Source organism: Podarcis melisellensis, assembly GCF_964234715.1.
Source record: "Podarcis melisellensis genome assembly, chromosome: 8".
NCBI lineage: Eukaryota > Metazoa > Chordata > Lepidosauria > Squamata > Lacertidae > Podarcis > Podarcis melisellensis.
The window spans coordinates 50,558,764-50,581,692 of NC_138540.1; the positions used below are offsets into that span (position 1 = coordinate 50,558,764).

Genomic DNA, 22,929 nt, shown 5'->3' on the forward strand with positions numbered 1-22,929 from the left:
ATAATTTATCTTCTTGTTTTTGCTTGGTTTTCTTTCTTTCTTCTGTGTAATTTAAATTTGGAAAAGAAAGTATGTATTGAGCGGGGGTCATGGAGTCCCAATTTTCTGGCTGCCGGATGATCCATAACGTCAAACACATCCCAACACATTTCTAAATATCTGTCCCCAGATGTGTCCTGGATTAATTTATTGGATCGTGGCTCCAGCAACAGCCAAGACAAAATAGCTATTGAACCATAGTTTTATGATTAAATAAATAAAAGGCATACTGGAGTGGAAAACAGAGCAATAAGAATTAAAGGTGTTTACTCAGCTCTTAGCAATAAAACAACTCTAATAACTTTTCAGTGTTCAGTTGCCTATACAGAATGCTTGGTAAATTCTGCTCTTCTAATAGAGACCACAATTTTGAGAGATGGTAAGCTTAAAAATAAAATAAAATGCATGGTACCATTTCCAGAGTGCCATTTGCATTATTGATAGTATCATCAAGTACTGTACAGCAAAAGATTTACAAAACTGTGCAGTGAATGCAGAACAAAACATTTCCTATCCACATGAGTATACCGGTAGATACTTGTGAGTTTCACTTGTGAGTTTCTCAAGTTTCTTGTTTTAACTAAAGACTTGGTCTGTTCAGAGACAAAATATAAAGAATGTCAAGTTATATTCTTAACAACACAAAGCACAGGGGTTAGCCTTAGCTTAACACAGCCTTGGCACCTGTCAAGGCTTCTACTTTCAGTATGTCATATTGCACTAATGCGAATTTAGAGGAGTTGAGAAGAGATGGAAATGAGCAGGATTAGGCAAAACCAGTTCCCTTCACTCAACTTAATTAAGGTGGCAATGTTGGGTAAGCAATCCTATGGCTAGAAAGCCACAGACCCCAATCCACAGCACCCAAATCATCCTCATCTCAGGAGAGGAGATAGAAAATACTGGAAATGTCTTGTAGGAAAGACCTATCTTTATTTTACCTTGCTTCCTGCCACTGGAGCCAATAGGGTTTACATCTGACTAGACGTGCATAGGATTGTTCTGTTGGTTAATGAGTTTTGTGTCTTCACAACTACCCTTTGGAATCCTCCCCCCCCCCCCGAATAATAGGCAGGTATAGTCTTTGTTGGGACGCGGGTGGCGCTGTGGGTTAAACCACAGAGCCTAGGACTTGCCGATCAGAAGGTCGGCGGTTCGAAACCCCACGGCGGGAGCTCCCATTGCTCGGTCCCTGCTCCTGCCAACCTAGCAGTTTGAAAGCACGTCAAAGTGCAAGTAGATAAATAGGTACCGCTCCGGCGGGAAGGTAAACGGCATTTCCGTGCACTGCTCTGGTGTGCCAGAAGCGGGTTAGTCATGCTGGCCACATGACCCGGAAGCTGTACACCAGCTCCCTCAGCCAATAAAGCGAGATGAGCGCCACAACCCCAGAGTCGGTCACAACTGGACCTAATGGTCAGGGGTCTCTTTACCTTTACTTTACAGTCTTTGTTGGCTCTTCACTGCCTACTGAAGGCCTTTCTTTTCCAACAAACATTGAGTATTGGAACTGTTTTTAGGTGTTTAAATCATTTCATTGCTTGCTTGTTTGCTCTCCTGGACATCTTTGAGATGAAGAGTGGGATATAAAGCTTAACAACAACAACAACAACAACAACAACACATCGTTATTACTCCAATTTATAAAACACTTTTTGTTCAACATTTATATTTAAAGGATGGCATCCAATGTTAGTCATACCCAGAGTAGACCCACAGGATTTAATGGATGTGACTACCTTAAATGTATTAATATCTATGGGTCCACCCTTGACTGTGACTAACACTGGCTACAACTCAACTACATCTGCCTTACAAAACAAAGCAAGCAGCCACAGTTCAGTAAGCAATTTAAACTATCTGAAACATAATGAAAATGCAGTCAGCAGTCCTGTAATTACACTATAAAACTTAATAAAATATTTATACTAAAACAGCAGAGGACAAACATTAATATTCTATTTGAATATGTGAGTTTTCAAAATTCATTTGAACATGGGAAGACATGAAGCCTCACAGGTCAGCCCAAGGAGGGAATTCCAAAGTCTGGGTGCTACCACCAAAAGGATTCTGCCCCTTGAAAATAAAAGTCCTACTCACTTTGTGTATGAAGGGAAGGGAGTGCTCATTATGGGAACATACTGGTTGAGAAACTGAAAGGAACTGAAAAGTACAAGGAGAATCTTTCTCCAGTATCTAAGAAGGCAATGTTCTAAACTTGTTCCTTAATGGTCAGAGTACTACACTATGTTCTGAGAGCTGGATTTTTAAAAAACAGTAAACCATAGTCATATCTCTAATATTATGGTTCCATGTGTGGTGAGTGAGCTGGGTGATGTATGTGTATCAGTGAAAGGCTGGTCGACCAGGGCAAATGGTGTCATCTATATAAAATAAATTTTGATGATATGCAAAGTAGCAGAGTAGCTTACAGCTAGGAAGCAAAATAACTCTTCTCGGTGATTGATAGTTTCTTTGTAAAGACTATACAATGTCCAGACTCTTTATATTCAAAAGAACTTTACTTTCATAAACATATAACTAAGAAGAATATATTTACAATCTCATGCTTATTCAAACATGGGTACATTCTCAGTTGAATTGTAGACTGAAGTCTACTTACTTAGTCTTACAAACAAAATTGTGTTGAGACTTGCACCAAAGTTTTACCTAACTCAGGGCTTACTGAGAGCTCCTGCATAGGTTTCTCCCTATTAACGTTTAGGGATCTTCCGCTATCTGTTTCACATCAGACAGATCACATTGACACCATACCATCCTCAGCAGTATGCTGAGCAGCCTCTCTTAGCAGCCATTCTCCCTCACACACATAGAGAGAAGAGAAAGCAGATAAAAACAACAGTTACTGGAATAACAGTCACAATAGACTGAAATGCCTCTCTCATGTGACTCAACAGTTAGCCAATCATATGATAGCCACTGCCTGAGGGGGGGGCTATGTTTAAAGTACACAGTAATTTAATATAAATAAATATTCCCATTTCAGGAACTTAAATCATTATCCTTAACTTGTCTGTCATTGGCTCAAGCTCTACCTACTGTTGGCCTCCCTTCCTTCTGCCCTATCGGTCACAATGGGCTCCAATCACCAGTGGAGTGCATATATGATTGATCATGTTTTTAAGGAATGAAATTGCATGCGCTTTCCAACACTTGAAAGTGACACAGTAGATGGACTTGACAGGCTTAAAAGCAACACAACCTTATTTTTATTTTATTTTTTCCACAAGGAAAAAGGGAAGAGGGGAAAATATTTTATAGATTTTGATACAACACCATTATCAGAATGGCTAAACTTTTGAGACTGTGAGAAGACATACCAACAATCTACGTCCCTAAATAAAGATCCAGGTATGAAGATGCTGAATCAGATCATTGGTCCCATAACTAAATATTTTGTCGACTGGCAGAAGCTCTCAAAGTTTTCAGGCAGGGGGTCTTTCCCAACCCTAACAGGAGATGCTTAGGACTTTCTGCCTCCAGGGCAGGTGGCTCTTCCACTAAGCTATGGTGGAGGAATGAGTTTTCATCCCCTAGCAACAGAATAAGCCAATAACTAGGAGGGGAGCAAGAGCAACCACAGAAAACTCCAGAGACAACCACAGTCTGCACGGCTGCATTCATCTCTAGTACATGTTTAAGAAACAAACTTCCCCATACATTTACTTGGTAAGTTGATATGTCTTCACCCCATGTCCCATTACTTGATGAATGCATGTCCCAATACATTAACTGCTTTCACTGGAAAGCATCAGTGCTGATATGAGGTGGCATGAAATTTCTGTCCCCTGTGGTATTCGATTGGCAATGACTCAGTCACACGTGCAACTTGCCATCACCTAATGTTGCAGTCATGAAATGATAGGAAGGTAGTTGTGAAGACTCAACAAAGCTGCTATATAAAATGTTAGTGATGTATTCTATTGGAAAACTGTCTAGAGTGGTAGCCATGTTAGCCTGTTGCAGTAAAAAGAAAAAGGTCTGGTGGCATCTTAAATGTATTATGGCATAGGTGCTTAATCAACAGGCAAGATCAGAGGGCTAATGCTTTACTGTGAAAATGCGGATTAATCTCGCTGCTTCCTACTAGGGAGTAAGTGGAAAACAACATGATGCTTGGCATAGCATTACCTCTGAACTGGAAAGTGGGACCTGTTTCGCTCCGAACCAACCCTGATCTTGGCTTTCTGTTTGTGGCTTGTTTTAGTGAAACCAACTGCAATCTCCAGTTTGGATGTAACACTAAAAACTGTAGTTGGTTGTGCTCACTAGCGGCAAGCAGCAGGGGAAGTGATCAGCACATTCACAGCAATCCGTCAACCGTGGTTTATTGTGACACATTATAGTGATCAACATGCACTTGGGGTTGCAGGTTGTGTTGTGTATGTGGCTGGTCTACTGAGGCCCATCCAAGCTGCCAAAAGATCTTCTACTCCCACCCTACCCCACCAAGCAGGTGGATGGGATGCCTTTGGGACAGGTTGAATTTGAGACTGGGAGGCAACTGGAAGGAGAGGAAACCAAAGAACCTGTCAACCCCCCCCCCCCCCCAAATCTGATCTGAGTTGGTCCTTAAGATGATGGCGATGTCCTCCTTTTGGAAGGTAGGAAGTCACATGACACAGTCAGGCCTTTGGCTCAGATGGCCTAGTGATGGGCAGGGTGGCTCTCCATGGTTTCGGACGAGGCTGGGGGTGGAACCTGCGTGCAAAGCAAATGCTCTACCCTGTGAGCCCTTCCCCCTTGGTCAGCCAGGACCTCTGGCGGGTCTCTTTGGAGGAACAGACAAACGTGTGTGCAGCTGCGCGGCAAAAGGTGCAGGGACTTTTGCTCGTTGGGGGGTTTGCCATGCGGAGGGATCATCAGCCTTTCCTTTTTTTGTCCTCCCCGCCCTTGTGCCGCTTCACTAGGGTGGCGGGGGGGGGGGAGTTCCTGAAGGCGCAAAGACACCCGCGCGCAAGCACACACACACGACTCCTTCACACGCATGCAGAGCGCCGCTCTCTTGCCGCTCCACGGCTGCCACTGCTGCTGCCGCCGCCGCTCTTGCTGGTTACGCCAGCCCGCCTGCCGCCCGCCCGCCTGCCTCTCGCCGTCTCCCCTCGCCTCCGATTCTGCGCACACAGCCTGTCATTCTGCACAGCACAGTTTTTTCGCTCCGCTCGGAGAGCGAGTGGTGGAGAGAGAAAACACACACACACACACGGAGGGAGAGCAGCTCAGGAGCCCGGCGAGAGAGCGAGGCGCCCGAGTCCCGCAGCCCAGCATGGCTTCGGGGGACCTTTACGAGGTACGGCGCCGGAGCGGTTGTCCGGGGCTTGGCCGGAGGGCAGCCGGCGAAAGGAGGCGGGCAGGCAAGCAGGCAGGGAGGAAGAGAAGGAAGGAAAGGAGGAAGGAAGGGAGGGAGAGAGAGAGAAGGAGGGACGCCCCGGCCAAGGAGGCTGCGGGGGCTTGTTTGGCCAAGGCGTCTTTTCCGCGCGGGGTCTTTCTCTCGGGGGGCGCCGGGGGGTCTCCTTCTCCCCCTCTGGAGTTCCTGGAGGAACTGAGAGGAAATGGCCAAGGTGGAGAGGAGGCGGAGGGGGGTGGCAGATCGGCTGCTGCTGCTGCTGGCGGGAGGGATGGATGAAGCGCTCCCTCCCTGCTTTCTCTTTCGAGACCCCCCCCCCCGCCACTTTCCACGGGGTATGAGCTGAGTAGGCCTTAGAGGAGAGTTAGCGGGCCAGGGGGAGGGGGCACCCCAGCCGGACAGCCCCCGGGGCGGAAAGTCCAGGTAAAGTCCTCTGGACTGCTCCACCTCCTCCACCGCCCTCGGAACCCAACCCGGTAACAGGAAGGAGAGAGGGTTGCGCCCCGGCATGCGGCGGCGCAAAGTCTTGGCGAAGAGGGAGGCGCTGCCTGTTTTTCTTTCTCTCGGGGGCTTCCCTGGCTTGCCCCCAGGGGGCGGATGTAAGCCACGGGGGAGGGGCTTGGTGAGGAGGAGCTGGAGCCTCTGGTGGACACCAGTGCATGCTGGGGGATATTGGGGGGGGAGGTGCACTCAAGGATGCTGGGGTTGGGAGGTGGGCTGTCAAAGTTTGGTGGGGTCTTGAGAGAGGAGGTCTTTGGGGAGGCAGGTGTTCCTGGATTGGGTTAGTCTGGAGGTCTTCAAGTGAATTGCTTTGATCAAGTCTTCTGAAGAAAGTGTCACTGATTCTGTGCCGGTTTACTAGTTTATCATACAGCATTGAAGTGCAAAAGGAGAGAGGGATTTGCCCTCTCCCCACCATGTTAACTTGAGTAGATCCTATTAGATTGTTCCATGTGGATTAGAGGATGCTGCCTCTGTTTGTCCCATGATTTTGGACTAGAGGAAGTAAGTGCAGGAAGTAGCACGCCAACTATCTGGTTGGTCTGAGGTCTGAGGTGCTGAATTGGGGCATCGGCAACCCAATGGAAATTCTAGATGACCATCTTTGGATCTCGCTCCATGTCAGAATTTTAATGGCTGGTCTACACTTTGTACCAAAGCCTCTCCATCCAAAGTGCCACCAAACCTCTACCTCAGATGACACAGGGTTGTATCTATCTAAGTTCTACTCAGTTGACCCATTGAAACTGAAGGGTCTGTTAGTCAGTCCATTCATTTCGGTGGGTCTGCTCTATGGGATACAACCCATAGGGAGTTGCTTTATTTTGATTCATACCAGTTGTTGACTCCATCTAGCTCACTATTGTCTACACCAGTGTTCCCAGATGTGGTTGAACTACCATCTCCCTTGACCATTGGCTAAGGTGGGCTGGGGGTGATGGGAATTGCAGTCCCTCAATACTAGAAGATCCAAGGTTGAAAAACACCGGTTGGCCGTAGCTCTCGGGGGCTTCAGAAAGGGAATGCTCCCAGACCTACCTGGAGATGTTGGAAATTGAACTTAGGATCTTCTACTTGGAAAACAAGTGCTCTACCTCAAAGCTACAGCCCTTCCCCAATCTAAATAAAGCAAATTTAATCTCATAATATACAGACATTGGAATTTGCTGCCAACGAGTGTGGTGGAGTCTCCTTTGGAGGTCTTTAAGCAGAGGCTTGACAACCATATGTCAGGAGTGCTCTGATGATGTTTCCTGCTTGGCAGGGGGTTGGACTCGATGGCCCTTGTGGTCTCTTCCAACTCTATGATTCTATGATTCTAGGTACACCAAACCTGATATTGTGTAGCTAGCAACAGCTAGCAACTATCAAGGCTACCAACGGAACAAGTCTGGAAATAATAAAACCCATTTGTTAGAGTTTGACACATAACATGCCTGAGATTTAAATCGGTTCCGATATTGGGTTTACCTGTGGGGCATCTTATGTTCTGATAGCTGTTTTAGACACCACAAAGAAGTGGCAGCAGATGTTCCATAATACAGTCTTGACTTGAGCAATATAGAAGCTCCTAGAAGATTCCCTCTTTTTAAAGATAATGCTTACCCTCCACATAAAGATTATTCAGACAATTAGCAGACTTGTTTGCAGCCAATTAATTGATTAATTAACCAATTCAATGGATTAATTAGCTAATTCAAATTAATGTTAAAGTCTTAATGGTGATTAATCCCAACTGGAAGTTTGGAGCCTCTATTCCTAGAACTCCTGTATTGATAATGTGTTTATAATAAAATGTATGAGTGGTATGTTAATGCCTGTGATATTTTGAAGGTAGTTGATGATGTTACTAGTCTCTCTGGTCTGTAAGACATACAAATTATACTTTCTTTGGAAAAATAATATGTGGCAGAGGTGACAACTAATATTAAACACAATGGTTGCAATCCAAGAAACCATGTACAGTATCCCACAGTAGATCTTAGTGTCAGGCTCCACCAAGAAGTTCTGTGAACCATTCCCTAGTTGGCTTTGGGAAATCTGTAACTGCAGTTCCAGAAGTCAAATCACCAGATCATATCTATTGCCTGAATAAAGAAATGTATATTAATTACCTCTAACAATGCTGACTTCATACGCGTTAGTGCTGCTTAAAGGCCATTTGTAACACCAGATTTTTAAGCAGTGACTGCTGAACCAGAGTTATTTGCACCAATGAAGCTAAATTAGTGGTATTGATGGCTATTTTTAATGTGGTGGTTTTTAACTTTGAAGGCCAAACTTTTGCTGGATCAAGTTTAGATGCTTGAATTACAGCTTTATGCTCAACCTTTGAGGATTATTAGGATGAGCACTCTGAGAAGAAGGGCAGACAACAAATGTTGGAAAATGGAACAAATGGATTTTTGTACCTCCTGCTCTCTTTATTTGTTTTCTCTATGGAGTAAGCATAGCTACAAGTTGCTTTATCTTTTGTTGGTGTTTTATGGATGATTTAAAGGCACAGGTGTTCAGATATGGATGGAAGAGTCTGGATGCATCTTTAGCATCTGAGTGCCCTTGAGGAGCAATTAAAGTTTTGACCCTTTGTTGTACAACTTGATTTCTTCTGGAGCAAACAGAATCTCTCAAGGTGACATCAGCTACTCAGAAGTCTGCTCCGATTTATATTGATGCCTTTAGCTATGCTTGAAGCTTGCATAGGTTTGTGGTTGTAGCCTGCCAGGGAGCTTATTGCATCGGTTTTCTCTTTTCTCCAACTCCACCATTGTTGGTGAAATTCTGCCTATTGATTACTTGCTTGGTTTAATGTGCTTGCTTGGTTTATTGATATAAATATTTGTTTTGTGCTGTGTGAACTTTATTGCAAATGTTTACATTTATTTCATTCTCTGGAAATATTTCAGCATGAATACGCACATGGGTGCTAAACGAAAGCATTCATCCTTCTCCATGAAGCTGGCATTGCATTCATATAGACATTATTTCTATTCCTACTTTTCTTCAGAAATATTCTGAAAATATGTGCACTTCAGGATTGTACCTGAGAAGATAGATTGTTGATTATCTTACATTCTTCATGGAACATACAAATAAATATATCAAGCAGAATTTCTACAAGTAACACTATTATACTATTGTAGTGAACAACATTCTGGGGAATGGTTGTAACTCAGTGATAGAGCATCTGCTCTGCCAACAGAAGTTCCAGGTTCAACCCTTAACATCTCGAGAGAGGGACAGGCGTAATCCTCATCTGAAACCTTGGGCAGCTGTTGCCAGTCACTGTAGACCAGCTTTTGCCAGCCTGATGCTCTAGAGATGATCTAGAGATGTTTTCAATAGCAGTTCTCATCAGCTCTGGGCTGATGGGAGTTGTTGACAAGTTGTTGACCAGGTTGACTAGTTCTGTTTTAAACTGAGCTGGATGGATCAATGACCTGACTCTGTAAGGCAGCTTCCTATGTTGCTGTTACAGGATACTCAGCCAAAATCATCTTAACATCACAAGTACCTTTACACTGTTTGACGATCTACCAGAATTGTGGATAGGCAGCTTTGCATATTACTGATTATTGGTTTTTAGGTTGCCTTTTCCCTCAATGGTTGCTTTTACATTAAGTAATATGCAGAATGGAGAACATCTGCATCCATTGTTCGCAAGCATACCTAAAACATATCTTCAGATGGATGACATCAGACCATCACCTGTATGTTGGGCAAACTCTTTGCTTATAGCAAGTGTCGGAAACCTTTGGTTCTCCAGATGCTGCTGAACTACAGCTCCCATTAGTCCCAACTAACATGGCCAGGGAAGATGGGACACTCTGACAACAAGAACTCTGCGTTTTAAAGTAGCTGGGTATCTTTATTTTAACATGTTATACTGGAGAAATGTCTTCACATGTCCTTATGGTTAGTAATGTCCTTATGATGCCCTGTTTAATATTGGAGATTGTGCTTACAGGCTTTTGCTGAAGTGTGGCATAGATGATAGTCATGATGATGATGATTAGTTTTGTCATAGCCGTAATCTGTAATGTTTGTAGAATCATAGAATCATACAGTTGGAAGAGACCACAAGGGCCATCGAGTCCAAACCCCTGCCAAGCAGGAAACACCATCAGAGCACTCCTGACATATGGTTGTAAAGTTACTTTGCTACCTACGATTACAGTCTCAGTGATCAAAGAGTCATGACTAAATGTAGCACTTTCAGCATCTGCAGTTCATAATTCATGTTGACTTTTTTGTGCCTATGTATGGACACAGGTGGCGCTGTGGGTAAAAGCCTCAGCGCCTAGGACTTGCTGATCGAAAGGTCGGCGGTTCGAATCCCTGCTGCGGGGTGCGCTCCCGCTGCTCGGTCCCAGCGCCTGCCAACCTAGCAGTTCGAAAGCACCTCCGGGTGCAAGTAGATAAATAGGGACCGCTTACCAGCGGGAAGGTAAACGGCGTTTCTGTGTGCAGCTCTGGCTCGCCAGAGCAGCGATGTCACACTGGCCATGTGACCCGGAAGTGTCTCCGGACAGCGCTGGCCCCTGGCCTCTTAAGTGAGATGGGCGCACAACCCCAGAGTCTGTCAAGACTGGCCCGTACGGGCAGGGGTACCTTTACCTTTACCTTATGAGTTCTCAGGAAAATCAGTAAGAGGAGAAATAGCAAGAGATGCCAAGATTGAATTAGGGTGGCGCAAGATAGGGTTTTGTTGTTGTTTAGTCGTTTAGTCGTGTCCGACTCTTCGTGACTCCATGGACCAGAGCATGCCAGGCACTCCTGTCTTCCACTGGCTCCCGCAGTTTGGTCAAACTCATGCTGGTAGCTTTGAGAACACCGTCCAACCATCTGGTCCTCCGTCGTCCCCTTCTCCTTGTGCCCTCAATCTTTCCCAGCATCAGGGTCTTTTCCAGGGAGTCTTCTCTTCTCATGAGGTGGCCAAAGTATTGGAGCCTCAGCTTCACGATCTGTCCTTCCAGTGAGCATTCAGGGCTGATTTCCTTAAGAATGGATAGGTTGGATCTTCTTGCAGTCCATGGGACTCTCAAGAGTCTCCTCCAGCACCATAATTCAAAAGCATCAATTCTTCAGCGATCAGCCTTCTTTATGGTCCAGCTCTCACTTCCATACATCACTACTAGGAAAACCATAGCTTTAACTGTATGGGCCTTTGTTGGCAAGGTGATGTCTCTGATTTTTAAGATGCTGTCTAGGTTTGTGATTGCTTTTCTCCCAAGAAGCAGGCGTCTTTTGATATTGTGACTGCTGTCACCATCTGCAGTGATCATGGACCCCAAGAAAGTAAAATCTCTCACTGCCTCCATTTCTTCCCCTTCTATTTGCCAGGAGGTGATGGGCCCAGTGGCCATGATCTTCGTTGTTGTTTTTTATGTTGAGCTTCAGACCATATTTTGTGCTCTCCTCTTTCACCCCCATTAAAACGTTCTTTAATTCCTCCTCACTTTCTGCCATCAAGGTTGTGTCATCTGCATATCTTAGGTTGTTGATATTTCTTCCGGCAATCTTAATTCCGGCTTGGGCTTCATCCAGCCCAGCCTTTCGCATGATGAATTCTGCATATAAGTTAAATAAGCAGGGAGACAATATACAGCCTTGTCGTACTCCTTTCCCAATTTTGAACCTAGTGGTTATTTATTTCATTTATGAATCGCTTCCTGGAAATGATTTCACAATACAATTTTTACAAATTCTTTGGAATAATGTCTTAAAACAGTTAAAACAACTGCATATATATATATATATATATATATATATATATATATATATATATATCAAATCCAGTATGGAACAAACTGGGATAAAAATCTCCTCTTAGAGGTTTTGTTGAAAGAACAAAGTATTGCCTTCTATGCACTATCCAATGGCCATGTAGCAAATGTGGGGAAGGGCTGTAGCTCAGTGGTTGAAGAAAGTCCCTGCTTCTGTTCTCAGCTTTTCCAGCTAGAAGTGAGAGAAAACCCTGCCTGGAACTCTAGGGAGCTACTGCTAGTCAGGGTAGATAGTACTGACCTAGCTAGACCAATGGCCTGACTACCTATAAGGCCGCTTCCCATGTTCCATGTGAAGATGACACTTGTAGTAGATAATAGCTGCTACCCTTCCATTAATAGGTGTGGAACTTGTGAAGTTGTGCTGTCTACCCTTCCATTCAATAGAAATGGCACATGTTGGACAAATCCAGTTTTTGAGCCTGTGCCAGTAAGTGCTGCTATTGCATACTCTCCAACTAAAATTGTTCTCATTCATTTGAAAAGGGGGGGAGGGGGGAATTAAGCACACACTTAACTTCACAGCTGAAATCAGAACACAATAGCGCTTGATGTTGAATGGATTGTGCCCCATGCTTTTAATCTTTCCGATTTTATGATATCATGTTTACATCTTTTGAGAGTTGTGTATAGAATTAATGAAAATGCATGGTAAGTTTAAACATAGAAAATGACAAATTAGTCACAGCATTTTATGTTTTCCTGATCTATATTTCATATAAAACCTGCATTCCTGTACCCGTGAAAATCTACGAAAGCATATATATATATATATATATATATATATATATATATATGCTGATGGTGTGAAGTGTGGTTTACTGTACTACAATATAAAAATTGTGAGCTATTTGTCATTTAGAATGAGTTTACTTAGGTAACTTGAAATACAGTCCTGAGTTTTCACATCTTAGAAATCTACCCATTGGCCTTTTTAAATCCTGCAGAAAGCAGAAAATATAACTTAGGTGTCTAATTAAGGTACCTAATGTTCAATTAAGGAATTAAGTCAATATTATTAATTTAAGTGTTATTTTCAGGGCCAAGTATAGCAGGCTTGTTCTGAGTTTGGTTAGCCCCAAACTATTTACAGTATTTTGCAGACATTTTCAGCACTGCTCCCCCTTCAACTATTTCTTGGAAATTCCTTTGTGACTATCTGCCACTTGATTTGTATTACTGTCTTGTCAATCTGTCTCTCATTTGGATTGATTTCCTCATGTAGCCAGATCACTGAATCAGAACCCCATTTTCAGCTGACTTCATTTGCCCTCACTTAAATTGTCAATTTCATATCTGATTGGTCATACCGAGTAATGATGTCATCTCATTCACCAATATGGTTGGCTAGAGTTGCCTATGTAACTAAACCAGAAGGAAACAAAGAAGTAAACAGAAGGTGGGATAAAATGGCATTGAAGTAACAGGTGGGGAAAGCACTAGGATAAAACCAGATTGGATAAATGTGAATATTCTGACTTACATTCAAAGAGTTTTGATGGGTAGGGCTTGGTGTGGGGAAGCTATTTCTAAAACTCATTTATTCTGGGACCAAAAAAAACTGAAAAAAGAAATTATTCATTACAGCCCAAATTCAGGAGCCCCACACAGACCACAGTTTCTTGCCTATCAGACTTTGAGTTGTTCTAACGCGAGAAAACTGGTTCTAACCTGAAACCAGCCTTGCTGTTCAGTCCAAAGGTCCATTTATTCCAGCATCCTTTTCCCCATAATGGCCAACGAGATGCCAAGCAGCAAAGACATAAGCAGGGTTTTCTCTGAGCCCTCCCTGGAGATCCAGAGGCTTGAATCTGGGACCTTCTGCATGCAAAGCATAATTGTGGCCTCCTTAAGAGTAAGAGTGGTTTGACACTGGAACAAGTTCTGCCACAGGAGGCGCTGGGCTCTCATTCTCTGGGAGTATTTCAGCAGAGGTTGGGCAGTTTATGGTAAGGGATGCTTGCTGCTGCAATGGTCCATTCCAGCTCTATGATTCTATGAAAGGCACCAATTTATGAAATTCCCGCACAGAATCCTGGGCAGACAGAGCAAAAGAAAAAGAGAGCAGTATAAATTTCACCATTGGAAAGTTCCTTACACTGTGTTTTTAACACAGCAGTCTGTGTTTTTTCCCCTACATGTACAGTTTGAGCAAAAGCCCAGTTTTATTTTCAGCGTTTTGTTTCAATAAAAGAGCTGATCCCTAAGTTTTTCCTAGGAATATGCGAAAGCGTTTCTACAGTTGCTCCAAATGGCTGTTAAAGGAACAATGGGCTGATTCAAAAATACATAATTTTTTTGTCAACACAAGCAGTCAAATGTCTTCTCCTGTTATGCACTTGTGTGGGAAAAAGTAAATGTCTAATGATAAATATGGCTCGTCGAAATTTCTGTGACTGCAGCTGCCAGAGAGGGCAGAATCATAGCAATGATCATATGTTTCCCTATCCAGGACCATACATTACATTTATTTGCAGAAATGCATGCTTGACGGGAATGTGGATTGTTCACATGGTCAGGAAAGGCATTGTGTGAACTAACCTGTAGGCATTTAAAATAACTATGGCTTAGTTCCAAACAATTGTGAGCGGAAGGAGAAAACACATTAGTGTTGTTCTGTGAGCTCTTGCAGAAGCGATGTTGACTTCTCACATGGCAGTGCCCTAATGTGTCAGAGTTTGCACTGTTTCAGTGTAAGAAACAGAATCAGGAAAATGCAGACTTAAGTGTTTATATACCAACCGTGTGGAAGCCTCAGGATTGGATCTGCACAATGCCGTAACACAAGAATTTGCACCAACGGAAGTACACCCCTTTGATTTGGGGGTGCTTTGGTCAGGAAATTGCTGTTCAGCTAAGCTGGAAATCATTCATAAGTGTAACAGGTCTCTTGCTATTGATAGCTATTGGAAGGGGGCACTATTGGAAATTCTCACTAATTTCCATTTAGAAAATAATTGCGATGTCTTTGGGTTTCCCCCTCCATTTTCAGTTTCTTGGTGAGAGGCAGAGTAGAAGGAATTGTGCCCAGTCCTAGCTACGGTATCATTTTTTTAGTTTCTCCATTCTTTAGTTTTTCTGTGCAATCTCTCTCTTCTGTCCTAGGGGAAAATTAAAAATAGCTTCTCAGTGTGAACCAGGAAGTCACCTGTCCAGACAATGGGATGGTTCTTTCCAGTGTGTGTGTCTGTGGGTGTGGGTGTGGGGGTGTATGGGTGTGGGGGTGTGTGTGTGTGAGAGAGAGAGATCCTGCTCCAGCCACTCTGTTCTGTTCTTCTGTCCCACCTGACAGTTGTTCTCCTTCTCAAGTTTTATCATTTGGGGGGGTCTTTCTCCTCTTACGTTTTCCTGCAATTTTTGTGTTTTTTTTACTTGTTTGTATCTCAGGATTACCTTAAGAGTGATTTTACTTTTCTTATGTGCATTTGTGGTATGGTTTTGAATGTATAATTATCACAAGAGTGGGAAGACTTGAATCTAGAACATAGATGACAGTAAAGCTAAGAGCTTTTGAATTGCACTGATTTCAATGGAAGCCCCTACTCAACACCCTTACTGAAAAGAGAGGAAATTGAAGGTGCTTTCTTTGGGGTGGATCATGCCCAGTGTCATTGAACAAATCAAATGAAACTACTGATGACATTAAGTATCCCCATGAAACCCAAATGAAATACTTGTCAATGATATCTGTCAGGGCATTTGAACACTCTGTTTTCATCCCATGGAAATACTGTGATCCTTTAAATACTGCTGGTGGTTACTACTGACTGCAGTCAGTAAAAAGGCCCCAGAATGGGCAGTGAGGGGCTGAGTCTTCACAGGGTATCTACTGCTGTCATGTGACAGCATCAGGCTCCATCTGGGAGCCCAGGAAGCCTGTGCAACAGTTTTTCTGCCCCCACTTCTACCTTGGCTAGCGGTCCCAACAGTGACCCCCTAGCTCCCTTAAGCCCCGCTTGGCAGCAACCAGCACCAGCATTGCACACTTAAGCCATTAATTAAGCAAGCCATTAATTAAGCAAGCGATCCTGGAGAATGTGATGTCATAAGATAGTTGAAGCTAAGCAAATTGTGTCCCCGGTCAGTGCCTGGATGAGCGACTGGTTCCTAGGAGTGTATGTAGGGAAAGTTGTTGTATGTATAATAGATAAAGAAGTGATGGGAGGAAGGCATAACCTTCCACAGTTTAATTTTTACAGTTCAGGCAGCTGTTAAGCATGTTGATACAGAGACCTTAGTGATTTTGATGACAATCAAAGCTGTATATACGCTTATAAGTAGTAAATTCCAGCATTGTTTATTGACACTCATTAAAAACCCTTGTTGACTTGGGATATCCTTATGCATTCTCCACATTGTGCTCTGCTCTAGCATGTAAAGGATAATGAACAGTTCAACCTTAAAAGCTCTTCATCAACAAAAGCCCTATTAAAGTTAAATACGGCCTCTGTGAATAGAGGTGCTTGACGATCTCACAACCAGGCTTAAAACAGAAACGAAGTTCTCAGAGAAATGCATCTCAGCAAGATCAAAGCTAGGGCTGCGATGGATTGCCGAAGTGAAAACAGTGGGAGGAGCTGCCTTTTGCAGTCCCAGTTTCAAATCTTGCAGTTTTGGGTGGGCAGAATTATATCTGCTCACGTTTTAGCAGGTTGTAGCCACGCATCAGTTTGTTAAATAAATGATATCCTGAGTCCTTTTGGGCACATGTGCTTTGCTTGCTGCCTCACTCCACCATGGCTTTTGTAGCTTAAAGCTATATAAACAGGCATTTTCACATAGGCACAGTATGCTTGTTCCATAATAACTTACCATTGGCAAAAGCACGGCAAATTTTGGAACAGCCGCTAGAATTTCTGGAGCAGAATTCAGTAGTGGCAAGATCCAATTCATTCTGAAAGGTCCTTTATTTTCTCCGTCTCCTCTTCTTCCCAGACAATCTGTTTTAATCACAGATTGATTTTTAATGTAAAGTGGTCAATTGCTTATAGTGTGTACCGTATGGAACAGAATCTTGCACAGTTACTCTGTGTTTCAGAAAATGCTGCTACTTGCAAAGGGGCAGGGAGACGTCTGTGTGTACCAAACACATCATCTCACCATGAAAAGATATTTAAGTTTTTAAAATATTTGTTTTATTAAGGTGATTTCAATTAAAAGAAACAAAGTGATACAGAGCAAACAACAACAAAGATACATATAAAAGTGAAAACACACAGACAGACACAAAAGCAATATACAATATTCCCATACATTGGGAATATACATTGTTATAGTGTTATTGTCCTAGTGCTTATGTAAATGTTAGTAGCCTACTACTATTTGTATACACTAATTCCATATGTTATCGTATTTATCCGTACAGAGTCTGTGCCTGTAAGCAGTCCGTTCATAAAGTATGAGTGATGTCATATTGTCAGTCCATTGATTGAAGGGTATCAAACCTTTATTTTTCCAATTCCTCTTGGCTACCATTAGGGCACAGAAAATCTATTTCCATTGTCCCATTGATAAGAAAATAAATTTAAGTTGCTGATATTACTGTGAAGAAGCTACATAACTGGGTTATGGCAGATGGTGTGGGGACCTCCACAGTACTAGAGCCAGCAGAATCCAGGACACTCCATTGAAAGAGGCAACCATCGGCAGAACAGAGAGGGGAGCAATTCTGTGAATTCCCTCTCTGCCGCAGCCCCAAATTGCCTAATAAATCTGCTCTACAGGACCAAAATTGGGCTAGCTTTCTTTAAAGAAGGAGTAGTGGTTTTTGCTTTTAAAATACACTATTTTACACTTCTCGTGCTTGAGAAGAATGTTTGTTCTCCCTCCCTCCCCCCAAAAAATCTATCTATCTCAGATAGACAGACAGACAGATGATAGGGTTGGCTATACTTGTTAAAAAATTTAGGTGAAAACACAGGAAGATTATTTTAACCACGATATAGGGCCCATGCCTTTGTTGGACCCTGATAAACATGTGATGAGTTATCCGCTTGGTGGAGGAGCTTCTGTCTATGAAATAAATGGGGGAAGGGGAGCATCTTCCCTTTCAGATAATTTGTGCATTTCAGAAGCAGGTACAACTCATGGAGTTTTGAACATTAAACCAGAACCACTGAAACAGCAAGTATGAATCACTGGTTCCTGCCTCTCCCCGTACTTTTTTTTTTTTACTACATATAACCTTCAAATAGGGACATATGAATATGTTCATTTCGGTTTCTCTCCCTTTCTGATTTTCTGAATGTTCAGAACTTCTCTATCAGTTTGTGGATTTTTTTTTTAAGCCCTCATGAAAATTAATCTGCATTTTAGTGCAAATTTATCCTGTTACACATATTTTTGTATATACTTTCCCCTTTATTTTTCCAAAGCAATTTCTCCTCTTATTAGAAATTTCAACACCGTTTTCACCTGTATATGCATTTTTAGGCACACTTTAGCCTAGTATGTACACTTTTGTACATACTATGTGTCTGGATTGTATAGCATTGCAAAATTTGGAGAAGTATACATTTTTAATGTTGGCTGCATTTTGGTTTATGTATTGCTTTCGGTGTAGGTCTGTCTTTAAATGTGTCTTAGGTAAGTTTTTCTTTAAATGTGAACTGAATTGAACCCCGCCCTCCCCAAATCCCTGTCTGCAAAGCTACTCTTATTAGCACTGTTGCAGGTTGTAGTTGATGATGATGATGATGGCATCCGTCTCTCTTGGGTGACAATGGAAGAGTTCACCTTTGGGGGGTGAAGTCAAACTGTTGGAGTATTACAGCGCCTGCTGTGACAAGGAGAGAATGAAATGAGAGAGACGTGTTTTATTGCAGATATAGCAGATGAAGGCATCCGGTTTTGCTGCTACAGGTGCACCATGGCGTTTTTTCTCTCTGCTCTCCTCCCAGCAGTCATTCTTCCTTTGGTCACTGCTGTAGATACAGCAGTGAATTAATTAAAAGTAAATGAATTTCAGTCAGAGTCTGGGGCATCCTGAATAGGGAGCAAGAGCAGAATCAGCAAGGGCATGAAGTCAGCGTTACCATAACCAACCCAGTATGTCCTCGGGTTGCATCTCTTTGCTTTATCCCATACAAATGAATGGCTGCTATATTCCCATGTGGTGCAAAATGCAGTACTGTACTGACCTTGGGGATAGCGGCGAATGACTCACTCAGCGCTGCTGCTGATTAATCCCTTCAGGTGCTGTGTGGGATGTGTACAGAGAATACCTTTCTCCCAGCACAGGAAAGGTGGAGAAATGGTTTCTGCCCGAGGACCATATTCCATTTTGAGCCGCCTTCCAAAGGCCATGTGCTTGTGTTGGCTGGTACCAGAGGCACAAGTAGGCAGAGCAATGGGCACAAACGTTCCCCTTAATAGAATAAGCTGGTTTCTACACTCACTCGGACACCCCTCTTTATCCTTCATCCAGACAAGCAAGAGGTGTTATCAGAGTTCAATGACACATTCCAGCCAGGCAAACCTATTCAAGGAGGGCCAGTGAGGGGGGATGCCTGGGGAGAGTTCGGAAGGCCAGAGAAGAGGCTCGGAGAGGGTGCAACTTGCTCCCAGATCTGAGGTTCCCCACCTTTGCTCTGCAGAAACACGCACTGCCTGTCATAATGCAGGGCAACTTCCTAATTACATTATAAAAAGCAGAATAATGCAGTGTGTTTCTGTATAGTGACTGCTGACAACCTGGAGAAGCAGATGAAAATTCCACTTGCCTTCATACGCCTTAGCCTCCCAGATTGAATTAGATTAACAAACAATATGTGTCTTTCAAGAAGACTGACATAACTGAACTGCAATAATGTAATTACCAGGTAGTACAGGTTTTTTTTTTACAAAGACACAGCCAATTTTATCGGTGTCAGAAGTAAAGAAAGTGTTAACTGCTGTTTATTGTGCTGGAGTTTTGGAGGGGAAGTAAAGGAATATCTGCAGTAATCTAACCTCCGTTGTGTGACTTGCTAGCCCATTACTGTCAAATGTGTTGGGGGGGGGGATACAAAATATGGAACATAAAGGTGTGTCTAGGGTGTGACTCAGGAACTATCCTTTATGATGTGTCAGAGTTACCTGTGAGAGCACACCTTGGTGTTCTGTGCAGGGATGGGGAACCTTTTTCAGTTTGAGGCTCACATTCCTTCATGAGCAACCTTCCAGAGTCTGTAAGCCAGTGGTGGGCAGATCCGTAGACAGAAGTGGGTGGAACAACAAATGTGATTCTTAGCTTTGTAGAGTCAGTGCCTGCAATAATGCTTCTAGAACTTAGAGTCTAAGGTATATGGACTGCTAAGGAACTGGCACCTGCTGAACCACCCTATCCATATTTACTGCAGGAGTCGGATTCATTCACTTCATCTGACCCCTAAAGTAGCAGCCATATGAATGTGCTATATTAATGATTGCATTCAAACATCACAGCGAGCCATGGTTTTTTCTATCTTGTCCATACCCAGTTGTTGATAAGGATAGAAGAGAGACACAAAAGTGATATTGTTATGCTCTAGACTTGCCTAGCCAGCTGGAACACATATATGATGTTTCCCTGAAATAGATTATACAACTTTCGCAGAGGCAAGTCATAGTAGTAATGAGGACTTTCAGCTATTCTGACATACGCTGGAGGTCTAACTCTGTTCCAAGTGGAACATCCAATAAATATTTGACTTGTCCTGCTAACAACCTCACAGCTCAGAAGGTGGAGGGGAAGGTTCAGGAGTCCTGCTATCCTGACCGATAATGCTGAGGGAGTGAAAGTGGCAGGAACCTTGGGGGAAAGTGACAGTATCATCTTGGAATTTGTGATAGGAAGAGATGTGAGAATCTAAGCATAATAAGAGTTTAGGGAAGCAGATTGAAAGGAGTTCAAGGAAATGTTGAGTATGAATTCATAGCTAGAAATTCTGAAGGAGAATGAAGGTTGATGATGTTTGGGAGAGTTTAAAAAGAGAAATTTATTTATTTATTCATTCATTCATTCATTCATTCATTCATTTAATAACCTGAATCTTCCTCCAAAAGAGCCCAGGGCAGTAAACATGTCAGTACTAAAACAATGCAGTTAAAATGTCTAAAAACAGTTAAAAACTCCTAAAAGCAATCACTAAACACAATCCAATAATTTCAAGGTTGCCACGGACAGAACTTTTAGCCATCAAATGGCTGGGCAAACTAGGATGTCTTAAATTTCTCCTAAAAGCTAATATTTAATTATTTATTTGAAAAAATATTTATATACTGTAATACAGAAAAACAACCATACACCATATACAATAAAAACTTATGAAAAAACTAAAACAGAGTTCAACTAACTACTGCAGAAAGATATCAATAATAGGGAGGGAGAGTGGCGCATCTTGCTAAGGAGGACGTTCCACAAACAGGGAACCACCACAGAGAAGGACCTATCACAGGTCACAGCCAACCAAGCAACTGCTGGGGCAGCACCACAAACAGAGATACCGAAGGCTCAATTACAAACCGTTTCCATGCCCAGTGCAGCTGCAGAAGGAGCTCTCTGATGAGGAGCAGTTTTGATTCTCTAAGCCAGTGGTTCTCAACCTGTGGGTCCCCAGATGTTGTTGGACTACAACTCCCATCATCCCTGAGCTCTGGCCTTGCTAGATAGGGGTGATGGGAGTTGTAGTTCAACAAAATCTGGGGACCCACAGCTTGAGAAAGGCTGCTAAGCCTCTCCATCTGGCTTTTGGGACTCTTCCCCACGCCACTTCCAAGCCACTCACCCTCCTCCCAGGCCACGCCCCTCACTGGCTCTGCTTCACACCCTCTTCAGTGTTTTTGCCTGGCTGGAGATAGCTCAGCATGTAGAGCATGAGACTCTTAATCTCAGGGCCATAGGTTCAAGCCCCATGTTGAGCAAAAAGATTCCTGCAGTGCATGGGGTTGGACCAGATGACCCTTCTGGTTTCTTCCAACTCTGTGATTCTATATATGTATATATAACATTGATAATTGATCTTTTTTCACCTGCATGGAGGATATGTGGATGTGGGTAGAAAGTAGCCTACTGTAAAATTTACATTTGTTGCTCTGCTTGTTTTTCCATTGGCCCCTCCCACCATTGACATGTTGCCTGGATGGTTGCCCAGGAGGGGATACAGTCCTCAGGCTGAAAATGGTCCCCCATCCTTCCTTTAAAAGGACATGCATAGGAGATGTATATAGTCAACAATGAGTAGACTAGGATACTTCTTACTTGTAATGGCAGTGTCAGAAAAGCTATAAGTCCCAGAATGAGCTGAGACTTAGATTAGATACTAAAAACAAGGAGGACTTCTCTCGTTATGTCTGGAGCAAGAACAAGAAGGAAGGGTTAGGTCTGTTGCTTGGAGAAGATGGTGAAGCCTTAGCAGGTGGTGCAGAGAAGGTGGAAACTACTCAACTCCTATTTTGTCTTGGTCTTCTCCCACAAGGGGAATTTGATTCAACCTGGGAAATGTAGAACAAATGATATCAGGAGGGGCTTGCATCCCAGAATAGGTATGGTGATGGTTAGACACACCTTAAATGAGTTCAAATCTCCAGGGCCAAATGAATTACACCCTGGAGTGCTGAAGGGAGAGGCAGAAACTATTTCAGAGCTGCTTATTGTAATCTTCAATAATTCTTGGAGAACAGGTGAAGTGCCAGATGACTGGAGGTGGGCAACTGTGGCCCCTGTTTTCAGAAAGTGAAGAAACTACAGACCAGTCAGCCTGCTGTTAATACTAGGCAGAATTCTAGCACAGTTTATTAAGACTGCCAGCATCTAAGAAAGACTGCACTGCTTACGATTATTTTATTTATTAATTTCTTCCTATGAACTACCCTGAAGCGATTTACAATATAATATCATATATAAAACAGTTGCATGCACACACGCATGCACACATTTCATAAAATTATACACCACTTGGTTGTAAAAACAAACAAACCCTGAAAGTTGCTTTAAAAATTCATATTTAAAAACGTGAGTGAGATTTAAACAACAGCAGCACATACATAAAATAAATTCAAATCAAAGAGAGATACCAACTGGGATAAAGATTACTAGAAGCCAGCATGAGTTTATCAGTAGTGCATCATGTCAGAACAATCTTATTTGATAGACTCTGATAAATCTACTGGTAGACAGGGAGCACCACGGGTTGTACACAGCTAAGTTTTATTCACTGTTGACCCATTGCTAATGATGTCCATTAAAATAAATGGGTCTACTTTGGTTATGACTAG

The 22,929-nt window shown here is 42.9% G+C and overlaps 1 protein-coding gene and 1 long non-coding RNA gene across 2 annotated transcripts in view; one reads left to right on the forward strand and one right to left on the reverse strand.

Moving 5' to 3' along the window:
• Positions 1 to 289: 289 nt before the first annotated feature.
• LOC309375070 lies at positions 290 to 1,601 on the reverse strand. The gene is made up of 2 exons (XR_014170794.1): positions 1,473 to 1,601; positions 290 to 632 (listed from the first exon to the last, which is right to left on the reverse strand). It is a non-coding gene; the product is annotated as an uncharacterized lncRNA (long non-coding RNA).
• Positions 1,602 to 4,970: 3,369 nt separating this feature from the next.
• Positions 4,971 to 22,929, forward strand: part of CDYL2 (chromodomain Y like 2) — a 71,996-nt gene continuing 54,037 nt past the window's right edge. Inside the window, exon 1 of the mRNA XM_081920333.1 lies at positions 4,971 to 5,350. Coding sequence (XP_081776459.1) covers positions 5,048 to 5,350 — 303 coding nt within the window. The 5' untranslated portion in view covers positions 4,971 to 5,047. The remainder of the gene's footprint in view (positions 5,351 to 22,929) is intronic.